At 39.4% G+C, this 25,370-nt stretch overlaps 1 protein-coding gene across 5 annotated transcripts in view; it reads right to left on the bottom strand.

Moving 5' to 3' along the window:
* Positions 1-25,370, bottom strand: part of Kiaa0586 (KIAA0586 ortholog) — a 106,035-nt gene that overhangs the window by 51,750 nt on the left and 28,915 nt on the right. For all 5 annotated transcript variants that reach the window (XM_060387621.1, XM_060387622.1, XM_021642643.2 and 2 more), the window contains 9 exons: positions 19,465-19,597; positions 17,916-18,133; positions 17,260-17,332; positions 15,066-15,293; positions 13,419-13,593; positions 12,193-12,387; positions 5,104-5,291; positions 2,946-3,056; positions 255-335 (listed from right to left, as the gene is read on the bottom strand). In XM_060387621.1, coding sequence (XP_060243604.1) covers positions 255-335; positions 2,946-3,056; positions 5,104-5,291; positions 12,193-12,387; positions 13,419-13,593; positions 15,066-15,293; positions 17,260-17,332; positions 17,916-18,133; positions 19,465-19,597 — 1,402 coding nt within the window. The remainder of the gene's footprint in view (positions 1-254; positions 336-2,945; positions 3,057-5,103; positions 5,292-12,192; positions 12,388-13,418; positions 13,594-15,065; positions 15,294-17,259; positions 17,333-17,915; positions 18,134-19,464; positions 19,598-25,370) is intronic.

The following is a 25,370-nucleotide window of genomic DNA, read 5'->3' as shown; positions in this document are numbered from 1 at the left end:
AGCAGGTGCGTTCCAGGGGGGAAACAGTGGACTACCGTTAAGTTTATGAAGGCAACAGCATACTACAGGAAAAAAAAGTCACAAATTCTAAAAGAAATGTAAATGAGCATATGTAAAAGTTAAAGTCTATTTGCATCAAAGTGAAGACTCACTTCTCACAGCCTTGAGGTGCAGGTGTGACAGTCAAAAGACAGTCAACCACCTGGAAAAATATTTGTAGGAAAATGATTTCCTGTGTCTCTAAGCTTTGTTACCTGAACAACATCAATTACTTCTTCAAAGTTAGTTCCTGAAAGCTTCACATCTTCTTCTTCCATCTTCACAAATTCCGGAGCCTAAGAAAATATTTTAGAAAGTTTTATTGCCTTCAATTTTAAAGTACTTATAATTTCTCAGATTTTAATCTTAATATTGCCCTATTATTTTGATATTCTGTTCAGAGTGATTTTTAATTTGTAAATGAAATCCAGGTTAATCCTCAATCCATTATCTCATCATTCTAAAAACTATAATAAATTATTCATTCATTCATTTGTCTTTATTCATTTAATTTATTTATTGGTCTTTCAAGACAGGGTTTCTCTATGTAGCCTTGGATGTCCTGAAACTTGAACTCACAGAGATCTGCCTGCCTCTGCCTCCCAAGTGCTGGGATTAAAGGTATGTGCTGTCACTGTCTGGCCAAAAAGTTATTTTCAACAAAAAATATTTTTTTAAATCATCCAGGTTAGGTGGCCCGCACTGCCTAACTCCAGCATTCGGGGACCACAGCAGGATTATGTGAGCTCAGAGTTAGTAGGGGCTACTTAATGAGTCCTAAGATAGTCTGGGCTACAGTGTGAGACCCTGTCTCGAAAGACAAACACAAATACCAGCCTGACATTTAAACTATATCAATAAATACAAATTTTTAAAAATTACATTTTTTATTTTATTTTGTTTGTGCCCACAATGACATCAAAGCCTTCATGTGAAGGGTCAAAGGATAATTACCAGAATCAGGCTTCTCCTTACATCATGTGGGTCTAGAGGATTAAACTCAGGTCCTCAGGCACAGCCACAAGTGCTCTTACCCACTGAGCCATATCCCCAGATTCCAGGGCAAAATGCGAAGGACTACCAACAGGGCAATTTTACACCTGCGGGAAATGCTTACACGCGTAGCTATGAAGGTGTATACATTCACAGACTCACCAAAGACAGAAACAGATTCGAATCATTTTAAAAGTAAAGAAAAATGAGGCTAGCAACACAGCTCAATAGCTCTTTACCTTGTACTTGTCAACGAGCCAGACAACCTGAGTTTGATTTCTGAGACCCGCATAACAGGAGAGGACAACTCCTCAAAGTTGTCTCTGACCTCTGCACACACCCTACACACAAGCACCGCATAAACATGAACACACACAAAAACAATGCACTTAGATTACAGAGACCGTGCCCTGCAGAGACCAGCAGCTCACAACTGCCTGTGACTCCAGCTGCAGAATCCAATGCCCTCTGGCCTTCACACTTGCACGGACTTGGTGCATATAAAACCTCACACAGGGCCACACATACATAGATTTAAGTAATGAATAAGTAAATCTTCAAAATGTTTTAATAAAAATAAAGTTATCTTCAAGTTTACTATCTAGGCCTTGCTATATAAAATCTACTTATGAAAAATGACAAGTTTCTTGCTGAGAACAGAATTATACATAATCCAAAATGTATTATTTGTTATCATACATGTTCTAATATACTTCAGAGAAAAACAAAATTACTTATAAAAAGTTTATTAGTTAGACTAGGTATAAATTCCATTTATATTACAGTGTTCATGATCATGAAAGATTTTTGAGTTCTGTCCCCAACCCCCTTTAAACAGGGTGCCACTGTGTCAGCCTGGCTCTCCTGAGCTGACTCAGCAGACCATGCTGGACTCAAACTCACAGAAATCTTCCTGTCTCTGCCTCCTACATGCTGGGAATTATAGGTGTGCACAGACGTGCCCAACTGATTTTTGGCTTTTGTTTCCGATCTGTTTGTTTTCTTTTTTGAGACAGGGTCTTAGTCCTATGGAGCTGATCTCAAATTCACAAGGATATGCCTTCTTCTGCCGTCACATCAAGCAATTTTTGATATTTTTAAAAACTATAAGCTCAATAATCAATTTGCTATATTAGACAAAACCAGGCACAAGTTACAGTCCTATTTTGCTATAATAAAAGTCATAATATCATTATTCAGAAGCAAATTAATTAAAAAATGTCTATTTTTATAGGTCAACAATGTGACAAGAAATTTAACATCTCAAAATATAAACTATTCTTGTCACTATTAACACTCAAATTCTGGATGGGAAAAGGCACTTGTAGTCAAGCCTGACTTTGATCCCTGAAACCCACATGTGGTGTAAGGAAAACACAGACTCCTGTTAGCTGTCCTCTGACATCCACATGTACACTGTTGCATGTATACACATGCAGGTGGACATGCACATATATACATACACACATGTACAGACACACACAATAAGCAAATGTATAGAAATCTATATTCCAATTTATAATTTTCATATAAATCAAATATTTTCATATAAATCAAAGATACAGAAATTCTTTACCTGTGAGAGTCTCACAATTATTATGTTATGCTAAGAATTACTATGTTCTGAATATTTATAAAGATCTCAAGCCAACTTCTTTAGAACTCTGCAGACAAATTTGACACTCATTTCAATTTTGTCATAAAGCTAAATTATTGTTACATATTGTGAATTATGTAGCTCTGGCTGGAACTCACTATGTAGAGCAGGGTGGCCTCAAACTCACAGAGATCTGGTTGCCTTTGCCTCAGGTGCTTAAAAGTATGAACCAACACATCCACCATAATACACTGTGATACGCTGAGAGCTCCGCATGGAGTGACAGTTAACGATATGAAAGAACTCGGAAAACTACCTGGATCCAGGTGTGCAATGGAGGAAGAGAGGCTTCCTTGGGACTTGGTGGAGGGGACATTTCATCAATACTGCTGTGTGAAATGCTGTCAATATCCACACTAGGTAGGATCTACAACAGAACACAACATCTGGCTTTCTGTTTACCACTATGACTTAAGTAATTGTCAAAAACAGACAAAACATGCACTTTAAATTTTTATTGCGGCTAACAGACATTTTGAAGTATGAAAGCATATTATATCTCATTCCTGTTTCTTCTGCTTTTTTTCTTTTCTTTTCTTTTCTTTTTAATCTTTTGAGACAGGATTTCTCTGTGTAGCCTTAGCTGTCCTGAAACTCATTCCGTGGTTCAGGCTGGCCTTGAACTCCCAGAGAGGCGGCTGCCTCTGCCTCCTGAGCGCTGGGATTAAAGGCCTGTGCCACCACCTGTCTTATCCTGCTTTACTGCAGACTTTGTTTTAAAATAACTGCATAACATTTGAAGGGTTATACATTCCTCAATTATTTAATCATATTCCTTAGCGGCAGTTTTCCCCATTATTACACATAAACCCCAACATCTTCGTACATGCAGTGTTTCCTTCCCAAACTTTGAGTTACATCATGGTAGACAGATTTTTGATGAACTTCTGGGGCCACTGTGCATAAATATTCAATATTCTTAGTAATTATTGGCAAAATCCTATCTACTTTCTGTTTACATCATCAAAAACATAATTGTAAGTTTTATCCTCCGCTAGAATTAACAGTTTTGTATATTATCATTATTTTAATTTTTATTATCTTAGCTATAAGCAAAACTTATTATCTAATTTCCTTGTTCTTAAATGCACTTAGCTCTCCTGTAGAATCTCATTCACGTGCTCTGACAACACCTGGATTTGGATCTATGTTTTCTTATAACTTACTTGTCTTTGTATTTAAAAACAAATTCTTTATGTATCTTGTTCTCATTTTTAGTTAAATTTTTTTGACATGTATAACCTTTAGATTTTAGATTCAAACCTCTCTTTCCCATTTTATCTAAAGCATCTTCCCCAACATCCAGAATTTGCTTCAGTTTTAATAAAAAATTGAATGAAATTATCTTCAAATTTTTTTAATTTATTATTTTATAATTTGAACTGGCCAATGTGAAGCTCATGTGCTATACAGTAAGAACCTGGAGTCTAAAACTAACCTTTTATGTCATTAGCTAAATATAATACACATTATTTCACTTATAACAAGCCTCCCCTCCATCATGTTATATATGCTTCCTAAATAATAAAGTGAATTCTGAAATCTCACTACAGTAGTCTAGTAACCTCCACTGGTCTCACACAACCTATGCTGCCTGACCTTGAACTTGCTTCTGTAGCTGAGGATGTCCTTGAAGTCCTGATCTTTCAGCCTCTACCTCTTAAAAGTTGGCTCAAATAAGCTACCATGGCTGGCTCATGAAAAAGAAAAAGAAAAAGAAAAAAAAAACTCCTTTCTAAACCATTTATTCTTTCAGATATCATAATTATCCGAAAGTTCAAGTTTAAGAAAATAAAAATCTCATGTTATTTTTTTAAAAAAAAATAACATTTCACTAAGATTGCACATTAAATTGAGAAGAACAGTTAGCTTGAATATTTTTGCACATAAAAATGAGTTCCTTCTACATTCAGTTATGTCCCCATGATTGGATAAAGTTTTAAGTATTGATTATATTAGCCACAGCCTTCATTAACTCTCTGGTTTCTTTTGTAGACTGTGTTGTTTTGTCTGGGTTTTTGTTAGTTTGCTTGCTTGTTTACTATCGAGGCAGTGACTCCCTAGCTGGCTAGCTAAAACTTGCTAGGTAAATGAGGCTGGCTTTGTAGCTGTGGAACTCCTCCTGGCTGCCTCCTGAGTGCTTGTACTGCCTTTTTAAAAGTTACTTACAGTGCTTGGTTCAACCATTCCTTTACAACAGTGTCCTGTCACTTGAATATGGATTACTGACTTAGAAGCAAAACTTAAATGCTGCAGAGCAAGGATAGAGGCATCTCATTAGGATCAGTTCCACAGTCACAAAGGAACCTCAATGAAAGCAAAGGCCTCATAAAGTTATGTAATGAGTTCTAGGTTCCAATGGCTTATGTCACTTACATAGGCTGTAACGGGTCTGCTCGCACACCCTGGCATACCTGGACCGAGAGCTGGGGAGGCTCCTTCTTCTCTGATTTCATTTCTATTACTGCTATATTAGGTTTCTTGACTCCAGATGCTACTTTTTGAGATGATGGAGGAATAGAAGTAGTCACAGTTACAGGATGTGGCCTGTTTACCATTACTCCAGCAGGTGGCATGGACTCACTATTGCTTTGGGTTTGTCCTATGAAATATAAGGTGAAGAGTCAAGTGACCGGATCTTTGTCACTGTCCTTGCACACAAAAGGAAAGCAGCATCTCACAATTACCTCTCTTCATCACCACTGTCTGCACATGTTCGCACGTCAACCTTGCATATAATGCCCACTTCACATGTGCTATCTTAGCTGTACAGGGTTTCTCTGTGTAACAGAGCCTTGGCTGTCCTGGCCTCACCTTGTAGATCAGGTTGGCCTCAAACTCATGGAGGTCCACCTGCCTCTGCCTCCCTGAGTGCTGGGATTACAGGTGTGTGCCACTGTGCCAGGCTGCTACCTTAATTCTTAAAATAAATGTTAGTATCTACAAATTAAGGGAGAAGCAGCCTTGCTAGGCCACAGAAAAGGACTTTGTAGCCAGCCCTGAAGAAATCTGATAATCTAGGATCAGATGGAAGGAGAGGAGGACTGCCCCCATCAGTGGACTTACAGGGGGTAGGAAGGAGATGAGGGAGGGTGGGATTGGGAAGGAATGAGGGAGGGGGCTACAGCTGGAATACAAAGTAAATAACCTGTGATTAATATACAAATAAATAAATAAATAAGTACAAAAAAGTATCTACATATTAGGACATTCTCCATACTGTCAGGATTAATTTCAAAAGTCCTATTTGTTTTCACATTTCAAAGTAAAGATGACGGAGCTGGGCAGAGTGGCCCAGAGGAAGCCCTTAGTGAACATGTGCTGTTGACATGGACACAATCATTTCAAGGCCCTCAAAGCCTCAGCTCCATGGAAAGATGACAAAGCTTTCTCCTGCCTAGGCTCAGGAAACGCTAGGCTGACTTCCTCATCCAAGTGCAAACATAGATAGTGCGTGTAGAAAATGTCCACCGTAACTCTCTCTTCCCATGTTTCCCCCCTACAGAGACTGAATCAATCAAGGTTAACTAAGCCTGTCTCCTTGTTTTTAGGTACTAACCCTACCTCTTTATTAAGCTCTATTCAATAACCCGGCCTCTCTGTTCAACTGTATGTAATAAGCAGGGGGCCTCCTGAGTATAGAGGTCTCTTCACCACCATTCCCTGAACCCCAGCTTTTCTGTATGTCATCTTGTGTTTGACTTGCCTTCATTCTCTTGCTGACCCAGCCAGGTCCACATCCCTGAGGCTGCAGCCTCAGGATGCAGCAACAAGCCCATAACCCCACCACTTAGATGGCTGAGGCAGGAGGAGTGCTCTAAGTTTGAGGCCAGTCTAGGCTACATAGTAAATTCAAAGTCAGCATGGACTAGTGTGAGACCCTGTCTCAATAAACAAACAAATAAATGTAGCCTTCATTTATATACTAACAGTATACTCTCAGAGAAAGAAATCAGGAAAAATATTTCACTCAAAATAACTCCACAATATTATGTCCTTATACACCTAACAAACAAAGTGAAGGGCCTTTACAACAAAAACTTCAAAATATTATTAAAAAGGAATCATAGAAGATACTAGACAATAGAAAGACATTCCATGCTCCTGGACTGGCAGAATTAATATTGTGAAAAGGACTATACTATTAAAATTCATTTCAAATTTAATGCAATACCTACCCAAGTTCCACTGTCATATCTCACAGGTTTAGAAAAGGTAATACAAGAATTCATTTGTAATTAGGAAAGACCATAAACAGACAAAGCAATCCTATGGAGTAAGAACACTGTGGTGATATCACAATGTCCAATCTCAAATTATACTATAAAACCAAGGTGATGGAGAGAGCCTGGTCCTGGCATAAGAACAGACAGACCGACCAATGGAATAAAATAGAGAACCTAGAAATAAAATGGCCATCCTCACTCAATTTTTGACAAAGGAGGCAAAAATGTTCACTGGAAAAAAGATAGCCTGTTTTACAAATGGTGTAGGCAAAGCTGGGTTTCTACCTACAGAATAAAAATATTTTTCACCTTATACGAAAACAGGTTTCAAAATGGATCAAAGACTTTAAAAGCTGAAATACTACCACTTCTAGAAGAAAACACAGGTATCCCTTCAAGATACAGGGGTAGCTACAACCTTTTGCTTATTAAATTTTAATGTGCATTGGTGCTTTGCCTGCATATATGTCTATGAGAGGGTGTTGAGTCTCTTGGAGCTGGAGTTACAGACAGTTGTGAGCTGCAATGTGGGTGGTGGGAGTTGAACCTGGGACTCTGAAAGAGCAGACAGTGCTCTTAATGACTGAGCCATCTCTCCAGCACCCAACAGAACCTTCTTTTTTTAATTTTTATTTTTTACATTAATTGCATTTTATTTGCTTTGTATCCTAGCTGTAGCCCCCTCCCTCATTCCCTCCCTCCCTCATCTCCTCCCATGCCCCTATCCAAGTCCACTGATAGGAGAGGCCCTCCTCCCCTTCCATCTGACCCTAGCTTATCAGGTCTCATGAGGACTGGCTGCAATGTCCTCCTCTGTGGCCTGGCAAGGCTGCTCTCTCTCAGGGGGAGGTGATCAAAGAGCCAGCCACTGAGTTCATGTCAGAGACAGTCCCTGTTCCCCTTACTAGGAGACACTTGGAGACTGAGCTACCATGGGCTATATCTGATCAAGGATTCTAGGTTAGATCCATGAATGGACCTTAGTTGGAGTATCAGTCTCAGAAAAAGACCCCTGTGCCCAGAATTTTTGGTTCTGTTTCTCTCCTTGTAGAGTGCCTATCCTTTCTAGCTCTTACTAACTCCCCTTTCTTTCATATGATTCCCTGCACACTGCCCAAAGTTTGGTTATGAGTCTCAGCATCTCCTTTGATACACTGCTAGGTATTCTTTCAGAGGCCCTCTATGGGAGGCTCCTGTCCTGTTTCTTGTTTTCTCCTTCTTCCAATGTCCACCCCATTTGTCTTCCTAAGTGATTAATCATCTTACCCAGGGTCCTCCTTCTTGTCTAGCTTCTTTAGGTGTACAGATTTTAGTATGTCTATCCTATCTTATAGGTCTAGTATCCACTTATAAGTGAGTATATACCATGTGTGTCTTTCTGCTTCTGGGATATCTCACTCAGGATGATCTTTTCTAGATCCTACCATTTACCTGCAAATTTCATGATTTCCTTGTTTTTAATTGCTGAGTAGTATTCTACTGTGTAAATGCACCACAATTTCTGTATCCATTCCTCAACTGAGGGACATCTGGGTTGTTTCCAGGTTCTGGCTATTACGAATAAAGCTGCTACAAACATGGTTGAACAAATGTCCTTGTTGTGTACTTGGGCATCTTTTGGATATATGCCTAGGAGTGGTACAGCTGGATCTTGAGGAAGTGCTATTCCTAATTGTCTGAGAAAACACCAGATTGATTTCCAAAGTGGTTGTACAAGTTTACATTCCCACCAGTAATGGAGGAGGGTTCCCCTTTCTCCATAACCTCTACAGGATGTGTTGTCATTTGAGTTTTTTATTTTAGCCATTTTGATGGGTGTAAGGTGAAATCTCAGGGTCATTTTGATTTGCATCTCTCTGATGGCTAAGGACATTGAGCAACTCTTTAAGTTTTTCTCTGGCATTCTATATTCCTCTACAGAGAATTCTGTTTAGCTCTGTACCCCATTTTTTAATTGGATTACTTGATTTGTTGCTTTTTAACTTCTTTAGTTCTTTATGTATTCTAGATATCAGCCCTCTGTCAGATATAGGGTTGGTGAAGATCCTTTCCCAGTCTGTAGGCTGTCGTTTTGTTCTGACAACAGTGTCTTTTGCTTTTCAGTTTCATGAGGTCCCATTTATTGATTGTTGATCTTAGAGCCTGGGCTGTTGGTGTTCTCCAATAGAACCTTTTTAATAGAACACAGGAACTAGCCCCAAGCATCAACAGATGATATGACATGAAAATCAAGTTTCTGGTCAGCAAAGGAAGCAGTCAACAGAGCACACCAACAACCCACAGCATAGGAGAACATCCCTACCAGCTACGCTTCAGACAAGGGGCTGATACCCAGAATTTACAAAGAATTGAAGAAAGTAAACACCAAGGAAATAAAACTGCCAGTCAACAAATACGCAAATGAACTGAATAAACAGTGGATAAATGCACAAAAATACATTTGACACTGACCATGAAGCAGCACAGCTTTTGAATGCCAGAACTGAGATATATAGGTTTTGGGTCTGGTTAATTCCAGTTCATGACTTTTTTGTAATGAAGTTTACTAAATAAAAACAACGGTTAACAGCACAAAGTACATACTAAAAACACTACAATTGGACTGCTTGAGTATGAATGGCTGTTTTACTCTAACTGTGTAGCTTTGACATAAATTCCTTAAATCTCATTTTTTAATCTATAAAACTGATCTGTTACCAAGTGTTTTATAGAATGGATTACCGAACAAAGCTGCTAAAACATTTGCTCAACTATGTTCATAGTAGGTTTATTTGTAATAGCCAGAATTTGGACATAACCCAGATGTTTCTCAATGGAGGAATAGATAGAGAAATTGTGGTACATTTACACAATAGAATACTACTCAGCAATTAAAACAAGGAAATCATGAAAATTGCAGGCAAATGGTGGGAACTAGAAAAGATCATCCTAAGTGAGGTATCCCAGAAGCAGAAAGACACACATGGTATGTGTGTCTTTGTAAGTGGATATTAGACATATAATATAGGATAATTACACTAAAATCTGTATACCTCAAGAAGCTAAGCAAAAAGAAGGACCCTGGGTAAGATGATCAATTCACTTTCAGAAAGGCAAATGGGATAGACAGTGGAAGAGGGAGAAAAACAGGGAACAGGACAGAAGCCTACCACAGAGGGTCTCTGAAAGACTCTACCCAGCAGGATATCAAAGCAGATGCTGAGACTCATTGCCAAATTTTGCGCAGTATGGGGAATCTTATGAAAGAAGGGGGAGATCAAGGACCTGGAGGGGACAGGAGCTCCACAAGGAGAGCAACAGAACCAGAAAACCTGGGCACAGTGGTCTTTTCTGAGGACTGATACTCCAACCAAGGACCAGTCATGGAGATAACCTAGAACACAGATGTAGCCCATGGCATCTCAGTGTCCAAGTGGGTTTCCTAGTGAAGGGAACAGGGGCTGTCTTTGACATGAACTCAGTGGCTGGCTCTATGATCACCTCCCCCTGATGGGGAGCAGCCTTACCAGACCACAGAGGAAGACAATGTAGCCAGTCCTGATGAGACCTGATAGAGTCAGACGGAAGGGGAGGAGAACATCCCATATCAGTGGGCTCAGGGAGGAGCATGGGAGGAAAAGAGGGAGGGAGGGTAGGATTGGAAAGCACAAGGGAGGGGGCTACAGCTGGGATATGAAGTGAATGAATTGTAATAAAGAAAAATAAATTTTGAAAAATGGAGTGAATACCCCCAAATGCTTAGGCTTCAAAAATATTCAATTATCTCTAGCCATCATGGAAATATAAATTAAAACTACCACTTCATCCTGGTTAGAATGGCCCTCCTCAACAAATCTGACAACAAATGTTGGAGACAAAGGAACCTGTATTCATTGTTGGGACAGAAATTAATCCACCATTATAAAATCAGCTATTGTGAAATCAGTTTGGAGATTTCTCAAAAAATTAAAAGTACAACTCTCATATGACCCTGCTAGTTTATTCCTCACATACCAGAGAACTCCATACCCTAACACAGAGACATTTTCCCCCATGTGTTTATTGCTGCTTTATTCACTCTAGCAAAGAAGTGGGACCAACCTGTTCATCAATAGATAAATGGATAGTGAAAATTTGGTACATATATAAAACACAATATTATAATTACAAATTTTTCAGGAAAATGGAAGGATGTAGAACATATATTATTAAGTGAGATCACACAATCTTAGAAAAAAGAAAAACGGCATTTCCTCCCTCAGATGCAGAATCTAGCCAATAACATGTATACATGTTTTTTAAGTTTGTAAGTAACTTATAAACATATAAGTTTATAAGTAACATGTATACACGTTTTAGCTTTATAATATCCAAAAAGTCTGTTTGAGCAGGTATTAGAAATCAAGTTGACATAGCAACTCATAAAAGTATCTCTGATTTAAGACATATACATATACATATACATATGGGCTAAGGAGATGGCTCTGAAGTTCAGAGCAATTGCTGGTCTTCTAGAAGAGTTCAGTTCCTAGCACCCACATTAGGTGGCTCACAACCACCTACCTATGTAACTCCAGTTCCAGGGGACTAAACGCCCTGTGGCCTTCATGGGTACCTGCACACACATGGTGCAAATAAACTCATACATACAAATATACAAATAAACAAATACAAATAAAAACATAAATCTTTTTTTAAAAATATATTTGGTGTTGAAGCGATGGCTTAGTGGTTAAGAGTACTTGCTGCTCTTACAGAGGACCTGAGGTTTGGTTCCTAGCACCCAGACACATGTAGCGTCATGCCTTTTGCTCTTGAGTAAAGGGATTATAGGTATGTAATATCACACACCAACAGATCTGTCCGATTTTAATATGATGACTCATAGAGATCTCATATGTGGAAAAAAACCCAACCATTCACCTAGAATATATAATCACCTAATATTTACTTATCACAACCTGGTTCAAAAGAACATAAAAGTGCTTTAAAGTATCTCTCCTAACACAGGACAATATTAAAAAAACTTGACTTCTTAAATTATTATGTATGTCAATGACATGTCAATCATGTCATCTATAGCATTACGCCAAGAGAATATTTCCTGTGAATGAGATTATGGCAAGAATTCACTGTTTAAGAGATCACTGTACACCACAAAAAGCTACATTCTGAGGCTCCCCCCAGACACAAGAAAGGAAGTGACAGTCATTAGTACCACTTTATAACGTCTGCTACTGATCATAAGCAATAATCCCCCTCCCGCTTACCCATAGCCTTATATTTGTTGTTTCTTACCTAAAAGAATTGCCATAGGAATTAGATGACCTTCCAGGGTGCCTGAGACAGTAGGCATTTCTCTACTTGGGCTGAACAAATATTGTTGATCACCATAAGGCAGTGTGGTGATGGGTTGTTGTATTTTAGAACTCGTTTTCATAGGATTTGCTGCATAAAAGTCGGTTTGTGTTCTTGCTGACTTTACTTTAGTGCCTGTAATAACCATCATCGCAGATATTTAAAATTCAACAAGTATCTATTAACTAGCCACCTAGAAATACAACAATTCTTTTCCCCAGCAAGATTCATTCAATTTAATCCATGTATCGGTCTCAAGTAGGAATAATACATAGACCAGGGGTTGGCAAACTTAGCAAATGGACAGACAGGAATTACTCTGGTCTAACTCGCCATGTATTCTCAGCTATGACTATTCAACTCTGGTGATATACCATGAAAGCAGCCACGGATAATAAATGAGCATGGCTTCATTCAATTAAAAATGTACTTATAAAGGCAGGCGGCTAAGGCAGTGGTGACGTACACCTTCAATCATAGAGCCCAGGCAGGTGGATCTCTGAGTTTGAGATCAGGCTGGTCTCTAGAGCATGTTCCAGGACAGCCAGGGCCATACAGAAAATCCATCTTAAGGAGGTGGAGGAGGAGGACAAGAAGGGCTTTCAAAACTCCAAATAGAATCTTAACAATAAATCTCCAGAATGTGAGAGAAATATTAAGGTAAATATCCTAAGTTGCATGCTTTTAGAAATAGTATCAGTAGGATTTGATCAAGCAGCATTTCCAAAGGAAAGAGAACTGAACAAGCACCACAGCTCCTGCTCTTGAAGCTCTTCCTCGTGGCCTGCTATCCACTCGTGACACAGCTAGTGGAGCGTACTAACTCTGAGATTAAGATGAGAAACTTGAAAAGGTAACCAAAATTAACAGACTCAATGTCTAGCTAAGCCATATCCAAATACACCAACAAAATGGTTGAGTGAGTCAAGACACAGAATAATAAATGAAAGTATTCTATTTAATTAAGCCATTTTTGTTTGGTGAAAACATTTTGGTAACAAACAAAAACACGAAAGTGTCCACAAACACTCTTGAACACTTAGGCTCTGCTGTTTCCTCCTTGGCATTAGAGGCCGAGCTGTGGGCACAACTAACAGACACCAATGTTGTGTATTAAGCTCCTTCTGTAAACAGTGCGGTAAGACACAGAAAATAAGCTTCCTTACCTTTCACTCGCTCTATTACTTTTGGTCTTTGTGGTCTGGCCTTAGCAGATGGAGAACTGAATCTGAGATACGGTCCTTTTTTAAGAGTGCTGCGATGGCCCTGGTAAAGTGGCTTCCCATAGATTTGTAACATATAATCCTCATCTTGTAAAGCTGTGGTTGACTTCAAGAGCCCCTACCAATGCGAAAAAAAGTTCAAGTTACTATTAACAATAGTAAAACCTTCCACCTAGGAAACATAAAAAATTTACATTACTATGTACATTTTCAGTTCCTAAAGTAACATTTAAACATGTTTTATATAATTATTATGTTAAATAATATAAACAGTCTTTAAATGACTTTACACACTCGCAGCTCTACTTTCAATGGTAACCAAAATGCCACAGAAAGGGGCTACAGAGATGGCTCAGTGGTTAAAAGCACTGGCTGCTGTTACACAAGTACCGAGCTCAATTCCCACGTGGTGGGAACACCTGGTGGCTCACAAACATCTATAACTGGCCCTTTGGGATCGGATGCTCTTTTCTGTGCAGACAAAACGTTTACGTAAAATACATAAATCTCAAAGTACCACAGAAATGTAGCATTCTACCAAGCGCATATCAAGCACTAGAGCCAAACATTAAATTACATACTTGTCTACTCAATAATTGACGCTTAGCGTTAGGGAACATTGGTGCCGGGTTAGAGCCATAAAGAAAGTCTCTGTAAGCATCTAGTATCATGTCTTGCACTCACCAGGCACTGAACATCACTTTTTTTTTTTTTAATTTAAAATAGAACATGCACAAAAAGATGGAACATGCTTTTCAGTACCATGAATCTGACTACTAACAGATGACTAATACTCTAGAGCAGTGGTTCTCACAACCCTTCAATACAGTTCTCATGTTGTGGTGACCCACAACCATGAAACTGCCTTTGTTGCTACTTCATAACTGTAATTCTGCTTCTGTTGTGAATCATAATGTAAATATCTGATATGCAGAATATATGATAAGCAACCCACAGGTTGGCAACTGCTGCTCTAGACACACCTATTATATACTGTGATGCATACGCTCTAAAGCTGGGCATGGTGCTGCACGCCTGTCTTCCCAGCTTCTCGGAAGGATAAGGTGGGAAGACTGCTTGAGTTCAAGAGTTTGAGGACAGCCTGGGGAACATATAAGACTCTGTCTCTTAAGAAACAAAAAGCAGGGGCTGGAGAGATGGCTCAGTGGTTAAGAGCACTGGCTGTTCTTCCAGAGGATTGCGGTTCAATTCCCAGCACCCACATAGCAGCTCACAACTGGAACTCCTGTTCCAGGGGATCCAATACCCTCATACAGATATATGCAGTCAAAGCACCAATGCATATAAAATAAAAATAAATATTAAAAGAGAAATAAAAATTTAAATAAAAGAAACAAAAAGCAAAAAATAAATAACAAAAAAACACAGTAAGAGGCCTTTGAAGAAGAAAAGTACAGATTTCATGTGGTTTTCCACATTACAAATCAAAAGTCTTATGCAGTCAATGGAACAAATCTGGCCTAGGTTTGTACATTTCTCCATAGTTTAAGTTTTTTCATATCCACATCATTATTTCTATCTTTAAGAAAATGACCAGGTACAATGTACAAAGTCAGGTTAGGATCTCACTTCTTTTCTCTCTTTCTGTAGACCTGAGGCAGACATGCTCTTTACAGGTGGACTTCTAAACTGCTCCTGTACTTGCTTTTGACAGTATCTTCTTGGAATTACAGATCTGTTCACCATTTTGTCTTGTGTGTTGACTTTAGTATTTCTACTCGTAGTTAGAGATTTCATGTTCCTTTGATTCTTTGGATCAGTTCTCTTCTGTTCATAATCTTTTCTCATAAGTTCATCCTAAGGTAAAGAAAATTAAAATTCCTTAAGCCAAAACAAAGTGATGCTTCAACACTAGCAAATATTGGAATGTATTAGATAAACATTGTTTAGTACTTCTAAATGCTTTAAATATAAAAAATATTAACTTACACATGAGAAAAAAAACTTTCTGGAAACATAAACAAAAAACTAAAAGACACTGGGCCCAGAGGTACACACAGCTCCTGCACTCAGGAGACAGGAGGAGCTACAGCTGGAGGCCAGCCTGGGCCACACAGAGAGAGCCTGTCTCATAAAACAAAAGTAAAGAAAGCAATCCTAAAGCTAAAAACACTAGCAAGTTATGGAGCACAGAGGAGGAAGCAGAGGCATGGGAGGGCATTACACCTCAGAAGCTTCAATCACAGGAAGTTAGCAACTTCAGAACAAACTTTAATAAAGAACTTATAATGAAACTGAGGTGACTATATGTAAACTTAAATTATTTGAAGATTTAAATAAGCATATTCACATAAAATTAACAGTGATGAGGACATATTTTGCTCTTTAGCACACAGCTAGAGGTCACTTCATCTATTTATCTGGTGAGTTCCACAGTTACTAATATAAATTCCTTATAAATGTTTCTAAATAACAAAGTTTAAAACATTTTTTTGTGGGCCAGGCATGGTGGAGCATGCCTGTAATCCTAGCACTCTGGAAGGCAGAGGCAGGCGGATCTCTGCGAGTTCAGAGACAACCTAGTCTACAAAGTGAGTCCAGGACAGCCAAGGCTATTCAGGAAAAAAAAAAAATTGTGTTCACTGCTGTGGAAGCAGAGCTGACACTTCCCCTTGCAGTCACTCTGCATAAACGTGCAGAGTGGAGAAAAACAACTGCCTTGCATTCCAAGATGGTTACGTTGTCTAGTTCTACCCCTCCCAATACACGAAACTTAAAAGCCGATGTCTGAAGACAGGCTGTGCCTTTCATGGGTGTGAGGCACTGACTTGTCTATGAGTTAGTGGCTTTGCTCTGTTTGCCTGAGTGGATCAACACTTCTCAATCTACTGTCCTGAAACATCTTTGCAAGAGGAATTTTGCTTTTTGTTTTTAAAGAATTTTCTTTCAAATTTCTCATATTTCAGTTACTGTCTTGACAATTTGGCAGACAGGAGCCAAATAAAATTTATAAGAATAAAGAATTTACTAAATAAAACTGTACTTATTAAAAAGTCAATATAAAGAATGACAGTGAAATTAAACATCACAAAAGAGGTGGGGTACCCAGCACTCAGGTGGCTTTTACGAGTACGAGGCTGACTTGGTCTACATAGTGAGTACCAGGACAGCCAGAGCTGCACAGTGAGATCCGGTCTCAGAAACAACAACAAACCCAAAACAAAAAACAACAACAAAAACAAGAAAACAAGTAATAACAAACCAGAAATAACCCAAGAAACATCACAATCAAACAAAAGACTTATAAACCAGACCTGGCGGGCCATGCCTATTATCCCAGCTACGGAGGAAGCTGAGAGGACTCAAGCTCAAGGTTTCCCAAGCTATCATGAGTTTAAGCCTGGGAAACTTAAATACTATCTCATAAAGTCCAAAGTGGAGACTAACGAGACAGTGGCTAAGAGCACCTGATGGGCCTCTACAGGACCTAAGTTCCATTCCCAGCATCCATACTGGGTGGCTGATAATCACCTGTTACTCCAGCTCCAAAGAGGTCATCTGGCCTCTGTGTGCCCCTGCACACATTGACATATAACCACAATGACAAACACACATAAAAGTAAATCTTTTTAAAAAAAAAAAAAAAGTCAGAATTGAGTAAGGAATATAGCTCAATAACAGAGAACATTCCTAGCATGAGGGAGGGCCTACGTTCAGTCCTCAGTACTGAAAATAAAAAGCATTATTAAGTGGATTTATATATGACAACTATTCTAAGAAAAGGCACATCAATACTTAATTTCCATTTTTTTCCATGACATACCTGGATTTCTGCTGAAATGATTTTAATCCATTCATCTACTTTATTTCTGATTCTAATCTTCTCCAACATCTCTCTACAAGAAAGAAAAAGAATGTACTTAAATTAGCCTTAATAAGCTGAAAATAGAACCAGAATTAGATGAGTCTAGTTTTAAAGCTACGTGTAACCAAATACCCTTCCTGAGAAAGCAAAAAGGATGGTATTAGCCTTCATTAAATGTTAGAAGGAAAATGTCTGTGACGAACTGAAGGAAAGAAGTATCAGAAGGAGGGAAAACTGAAATGGAAAATTATAGTCAGTAAATTACTCCATATCCATCCACGTCAGGTCCCACATCTTCAGAGGCAAGAAGGGGCCTTTTCCAAACACGAAAACACAGTCAGCACCGTGAGAGCTTAGAGAAGACATGGAGGAGGTACACCCTTGGGGCTGGACAGACACTCCCAGCAGGCGAGAGCGCTCAGGTTCGTTTCCCAACACTCACAACCATCCCCAACTCTAGTTCCAGGGGATCGCTTTCCTGAGGCCTATGAGCAATATGCACACACATAGTGGACACACATACATGCAGGCAAAACACTCTCACACATAAATGAATCTTTAAGCATATCTGGTAGCTTCATAAATTGCTCTGTGATGCCCACATCCTGTCTCACCTGTTGGTGGATAAAGCATTGATAAATGAATACATAGCAGCTCCATCCTTTGCACGGACAATAGCTTCCAGGTTTTCTTCTAGTACTTTTTTATTGTTTTGTACTCCTCTCAAAATCTTCGCAGCATCTTTCAGGACAGACCTTGTATTGGCTGTCTGGAGCCTAACAGGATTCTGTGGACAATCTGAAATCCTCAAGGTAACTGGAGATTGCTTTAGCTTAGAGAAAACAAAGGCAGAAATGTGCTGTGTTAAAGTTACACTGATAGGATTGGGGAAAGGGCACAGTGGTTAGGAGCGCTCGTCCAGAGGACTGGAGTTCGTGTCCTAGTGCTCACAGCAGGTGGCTCACCACCACTGTGACCCCAGTTCCAGGACATCTAACACTCTTTGTTGGGTTCCTTGGGTACTCACATATGTGGAGCATATATACACGCACACACATGCAAGCGCACACACAAATTTATTTAATACAAAGAGAGCTAGCTAGTATATTGCTGTGGCCATACACTAGAATCAAAACAGTCCCAAGTTCAGCTTGTCCAAATGAAAAGTTATTGAATACTCGGCATTCTTTTGTTTGTTTTCCAGTTACAGAAATTACTACAGGTAAGTAAACAAATGAATGAAAAAAGAAATTATTACAAATATCATATGTAACAAAGGCAGGGAATCCAGAGCAGTCCTGGGTTATCTGATCATCAATGAAAGCTCTCCTGGTGAAGAAAGCAAAACAAAGTAAAGAGCAGGCTGCTCTAGATGCTGAGGCCTGGACAAACCAGGGCCATCCATCTACAACCCCCTTTCCCTCCTCCTTACAAACCTTTATTAGACAGAAAGGCACGGACAGGTGTTGTGGCACACTGCTATGATCCCTGCACTCGGGGCTCAAAAAACAGGAGGATCATCAAGTTTGAGGCCAGTTTGGTTTAAAAGCAATTCCTAGGTCATAAAGGGCTATAGATTAAGATTGCCTCAAAAGAAGAAAAAAAGAGATTGGAAAGTAGGAAATGGTCAGTGGCACAGGCTAGCCAGAGTGCTAAGGAGAAATAACTTAATTACTTTAAATAAATAAATAAAGATAAACATTGAAAATGAAAAAAAAAAGGACATCATTTAGTAAAGGCTTCTAAAATTTTTTTGTAAAGGAAATAAACTGATCTGATTTGATGTTTTCTTCAGTGTTTTATTTTCATCTTTCCTTCTGATTTGTTTTAATGACTTTTTATTCCTTCTGTTTGTTTGTATTATTACATTTTACCAGATGTGTGTGCATACACATTACAGTACACATTATCTGTCTGTGTTTGAGACCGAGCCCGATGTAGCACAGGCTGGCCTCAGACACATATGTGGGTCAGGATGATTTCCTCCTGCCTCCACAGTGCTGAGAGTACAAACGCGTGCCAACATGCCTGATTTCATTCATGGCTGACAAGTGAACCAAGAGCCTCAGACATGCCAGGCAACTACTCTGCCTGAGCTACGTCCCTTAGCTCTTCCTAATTTTTAGCTTATAATCATGGATTTTAGCATTATTCCCACTTTACCTGGAGCGTGTCATTTGTTTGTTTCTTCTTCTGGCCGAGATCATGAACAACATCATTATTCTTCTGCACAGGTACTTTAGCTGTTCCTATCTCTTCAGAGGAAGGAATTCTTTGTGAATGTAAAGTTTCACTGCTACAAAAGATTAAAAAAAAATCCCAAATTGTCATAAACTCAGTAAGCATTTGTATATATGGACTTCTTGCCTGTGCACCGTGGTGTGTCTGGGGCCTGAGGAGGTCACAGTGTGTGTGTGACCCTGGACCTGGAGTTACAGGCAGCTGTGAGCTACCACTGAACTCTGCAAGAGCAGCAATGCTCTTACTCACTGAGCCAGCTCTCTAACAGGAGAAAAGATTTGATGACATGAATCTCTGACACATTCTGAGATATTGTACTAAGTAGTATTGTACTAAAATCATACCATAGATTTAATCAGTTATGAACAGAAAAATCTGATGAGAGACGTATGTGTATCAGGAAAAAGGCAGAAAAGGGTCCTGCTGAGGCTACGATTCAGATGCCCAGGCAGAGCGCTGGAAGTGCCATTCCTCCAAAAGCAATGACAACACTCAAAACTCATCAAAATCTGTTTTGTTTTGAGAACTCTAGAAATAAAAGGCATGCAACTACTCAAGGAAATTTATTAAGTAAAAGAGTTGATTCAGAGTCAGAGAAGCAGGCTGTACATATTTGGTCTTTTGTCTACTATGTAGCTCTGGAACTCTACTATGTAGACCAGGCTGACCTTGAACTCACAAAGATCTGTCTGCCTCTGCTTCCCAGATGCTGGGATTAAAGGTGCACCTCCTTATCCAGTTTACACATTTGTTTTAAACTCACCATTTTTTTTTTTTTTTTTCAGGTTTTCCTGGATAGTTTCTTTGTGTAGCCCTGGCTGTATTAGAACTCACTTTGTAGATCAAAGTGAGTTTGGTCTGGCTGGACTCAAACTGGGATTAAAGGCATCATGCCCATCTGAGCTCTCTCATTCTTAAAATGCCTTTCCTAAGTTTATACCCCTGAAAACCACTAACTTCACACCATGGAAAGGGTTAGAAAAGGGGTGGAGTTTCCCTGAGTGTCAATCATCAGGCTTATAGTTATATAGCCTTTTATTTTGTTTATTTATTTGGTTTTTCGATACAGGGTTTCTCTATATAACCTTAGCTGTCCTGAGCTCTTTTTGTAGACCAGGCTGGTCTCGAACTCACAGAGAGCTGCTTGCCTCTGGCTCCCTGAGTGCTTGGATTAAAGGCGTCACACTTTGCTGAAGAACAGACTCTTCTCAGGGTATTTTCAACAAGAGACAACTGTATGATATCTCAGCCACCTGAAGTAGCTCAGTGAGAGCAACCAAAGCAAACAAAACTGTGACCAATAAGGAGGCATCCATAGTGAAGCACTGGTAAGTTCTACCATACTCCTGGGGCTTTGGAAGATCATGCACTCTAGAGGGCTGTGTGCATGCCCAGGTAAGACCTGAGGAGGTCTGAGCCTCTCACAGGGAGCTGACTGGTGAAAGGATCTGTCCAGGTAGGAAGTGAATACACACCTAAGAAAAGAGATTTATCAGTTCAAAGGAGGAAACGCTGTTCCAAATCACTGATAGACTAAGCTAACAAAATAGAGACTCTAGACTTGGTCTAGTGATGTCACTAAACAACCATCATGATCAACAACAACCTGCAAACAACAAGCCCTGGACAAGTGAGTAACTGCACTACTTCCAATGCTCAGTATCCATTAAAGTCTGTGTGTGTGTGTGTGTGTGTGTGTGTGATGCTGTGGTAGTTTGAACAGGAATGGCCCCCACAGGCTCATAGAGAGTGGCACTATTAGGAGGTGTGGCCTTGTTTGGAGTAAATATGTCACTGTGGGCGTGGACTTTATAAACTCAAGCTAATGTGACAGTCTCCTTCTGCTGCCTGCAGATCAAAATGTAGAACTCTCAGCTCCTTCTCCAGAACCACATCTGCCTGCACACTGCCATGCTTCCCGCCATGACAATAATGGATTAAACCTCTGATCTGTAAGCCAGCCCCAATAAAATGTTTTCCTTTATAAGAGTTGTTCATAGCAATAGAAACTCTAAGACAGATGCATGTAAAGCAATAGGAAATCACAGCCCAGACATGGGAAAAGACAGTTTGTTATTGAAAAAGGCCATGTATTGGACTTATTAGAAAAACACTACTAAAGAGAAAACTAAACTCTTGCTTTTTTTGTTTATGGCAGGGGGGTGCTGGAGCCTAAGCTACCATGCATGCTTGCCAAGGTATTCTATAACTGAGCTATTTACTGTTTACTTTTATTTTTTAATCTAGTCTAGGAAATCTTGAATTTGTAACCTGGATTCCTGAGCATCTAGGATAACAGGCCTGTACTAGAATGCCCAGAATGTTAAGAATGAACTCTAGATAAATATGAGATTAAAATAAAGCAGAAATTCTGAAAGTGAAACTCCAGTAACTAAAATGCATTTGAGCATGTCACACTGTGGCCTAAGCTGACCTTGAACTCAAGATCTTCAGCCTCACATTTGCTAGGATTACAGTTTGCTTGACTATGGCCAGTTTCAAATGTGAAATTAGCTACTAGAGGACCTCAAAATGATATCTGAGGTCAGAGAATCACAAGTTCTAAAGACAGGCTAACTGAAATGATCTGAGGTTCTCTGATGTTAGCCCTGGCTCTCAGGAAACTGGCTGCATTAAGACCAAGCTGTCTGAAGATGTCCCTAAGCTAGCCAAGAACTCTAGAAAATTCTGCCATGGAGAATTCAGGACAGTCCCTTTGGCTCCAGTATGGTATAATCTGGAAAGATATAGAAATATCTGTCATTATTCCAAGTCATCATCCTCCTCTATTTTTTGTTCCAATGAGACACAAAGAGAGTACCTTCTACAGGCTCATAAAGGACTTTGCGATTCAGCATGAAAACTTTCTTCTGTTGCAGATAGTACTAGACTCATCAGAGGCCATTTGCAGATGAAAATCTTGAACACAGTTCCAGGCCTGCTTTCCCTGGCAAATAGGGGTTTCCATACAAACGACTATCAGTTCTTTATCACCTATTCTAAGTGTGAATGAATGAATGGGAAGCACACAGTATCCAGAAGGAACATCGATGGATTTCTAGTGATGAGAAAAAGACTTAGAAATTTCCTACAAGCCTTAGTAATAAACCCAAGCTGGCTGTGCTTGAACTGTGTGGAAGATGTAATCCATCAGGACTCTTCTTGCTTGGATGATGTTCTTTCATCAAGTAAGCTAGACTGCCCCAATGTTTGCTTCCCTACTTGCTATAACTGCACTTGATCAAGAGACCCTAGAAGTGGCTAAGAGTGGTGGCACACACCTTTAACCCCAGCACTCAGACAGCAGAGCAAGGAGGTCACTTCAAGTTCAAGGCCAGCCTGGCCTACTTAGCATGTTCAGGATAGTCAGAATTACATGGATACCTTATCTCAAAAAATAAACAACAAAAAAAAAAAAAAAAGGAAGAACGAGACAGGGAACACGACAGAGATCCCAGAAACCAGAAACAGAAGACTCAGAAAGAATGTTATTTATTTCTGAAGTGTAAATACAGAGAGGTTTTTTTATGCTAAAAATATTCAAAAGAAAATGAGCAGAGCCTCAGACAATGAACGCCAACATAACCAATGCCAACACAAAGCAGAGTCCTCAAAGAAAGAAAGGTTACAAATACCATTTAATACCCCCAAATACCACCAAGTACCCCCAAACTCTCCAAGTTTAATGAAAATTAATCTATTCACCATTTAAGAAGCTCAACACAATGTAAGCACAACAAACTCGAAGACAGTCATTCCTAGCTAGAAGGACAATTACCACATTTTCTCACATTAAAAAAAATTAGATTTAAAGTGTACACGTGTGTGTGTGTGTGTGTGTGTGTGTGTGTGTATAAAGGGAACCATGAGAGGAAGAGAAGGACCTTAGGTGTAGGCAAAGGAAGAGACGGTAATGGAATACTGAAAACAGAAGAGAGGATTATTTAGAGGAAGGCAGCCAGCCAGCCAGCAAAAGGGCAACAAGACATAGGGGAGGGAACTAGGGCACGGTCTTGAGGAGGGATAGCGTAGAACAAACTATCCTGACATTTATGTATGAAAATGCCATCATGACACTTATTACTTTATATGCTAACTTGAAAAAAACCCACAAAACACACATCACAGTCAAACTGTCAAAAGGCCACAACAAAGAAAGAATATTAAGTTGCAAAAGAAGAGTGACTATTATATGCAGGGAGTCCTCCACAAGACTGGCTCCTGGATTCTCACCAGTAACAACACAATCTAAAAAGAAACGAATGCCAAACACAGAGTTTGGCATCAATTCTAAAACAGTCCTTTAAAAGTAAGGAAAGGAGCTAGGGAGGGGCCTCAGGGAGGCAGAGGCGGGTGGATCTCTGTGAGTTTAAGGCCAGCCTGGTCTACAAAAGTGAGTTCAGGACAGCCAGGGCTACACAGAAAAACCTCCGTATATACTCACTCATATAGACATAACATAGTATACACCTACTAAAAACTGTACATCTAAAGGAACTAAGCAAGAGAGAGGACCCTGACTAAAATGCTCAATCCCCATCCTGAAAGGCAAAGAGGTTGGACATGAGAAGAAGAAGAAAACAGGAAACAACCTAGAAACCTGCCACGGAGGGCCTCTGAAAGCCTCTGCCCTGCAGACAATCAAAGAAGATGCTGAGACTTATGGGCAACTGTTGGGCAGAGTGCATGGAATCTTATGTAAGAAGTGGGAAATAGTAAGAGCTGGAGGACAGGAACCACACAAGGAGAGCAACAAAACCAGAAAACTTGAACACAGGGAACTTCCCAGAGACTCATACTCCAACCAAGGACTATTCATGGAGATAACCTAGAACCCCTGCACAGATATAGCACATGATAGTTCAGTGTCCAAGTGGTTTACATAGTAAAGGGAAGAGGGACTGCCTCTGACATAATCTGATTGGCCTGCTCTTTGATCACCTCCCCCTGAGGGGGGAGCAGCCTTACCAGACCACAGAAGATGACAATGCAGCCACTCCTGAGGCGATCTGATAGACTAAGATCAGAAGGAAGGAGAAGACCACCTCCCCTTTAGTGGACTTGGGGAGGGGCATGCATGAGGAAGGGGGAGGGAAGGTGGGATCGGGAGGGGAAAAGGGAGGGGCTTATGGGGGAATATAAAATGAATAAAGTGTAATTAATAGTAAAAAAAATTTTAAAAAAATAAAAAGTGCTTGACAAAAAAAAAAAAAAAAAAAAAAAAAAAAAAAAAAAAAAAAAAAAAAAAAACCTAAACTAAACTAAAAAGGTGAAAGAAATGATACCAGAAGGGTAGCCCTCAACAGGCCAACAAACGACTCGTTTCACCTTCATTATGGGATTTACAGCTCTTACAAGAATGAAGCTCTGTTCTGGCAATAATAATAATAATAATAGTAATAGTAGTAATAATAATAAAAAAGTTAACAGTGATCCCAAATAAACCAAATCAGAGCACATTTATATCTAAAGATGACATAAAAAATATATAAGAATTTTTTATGGTGGGACAAAAAAAAACACCAGACTCTAATTTGGATCTATTTGATGAAATAAAAAGTACTAGAAGAGGTACACTATAAAAATAAATATTTAAAAATCTGTATTAGAAATGTGTTGTAACACATGCCCTTAACTTCAGCAGTTGAAAGGCAGAAGCAGGCAGATCTCTGTAAATTTGAGGCTAGTCTGGTCTACAGAGCAAGTTCTAAGCCAGCCAGAGCTGCATAGTGAGATGAGACCGTGTCAAAAAACAAATACATCTGTATTTTTGTAACTTTTCTTTTGTGTCAAAACTCAGCTATCCTGGGAGTACAGAACTAGCTCAA

Source organism: Meriones unguiculatus, chromosome 7 (genome assembly GCF_030254825.1).
Source record: "Meriones unguiculatus strain TT.TT164.6M chromosome 7, Bangor_MerUng_6.1, whole genome shotgun sequence".
NCBI classification, from domain to species: Eukaryota; Metazoa; Chordata; class Mammalia; order Rodentia; family Muridae; genus Meriones; species Meriones unguiculatus.
The sequence above is the reverse complement of the archived record's forward strand: the minus strand, read 5'-3'. Positions and strand labels throughout refer to the sequence as shown.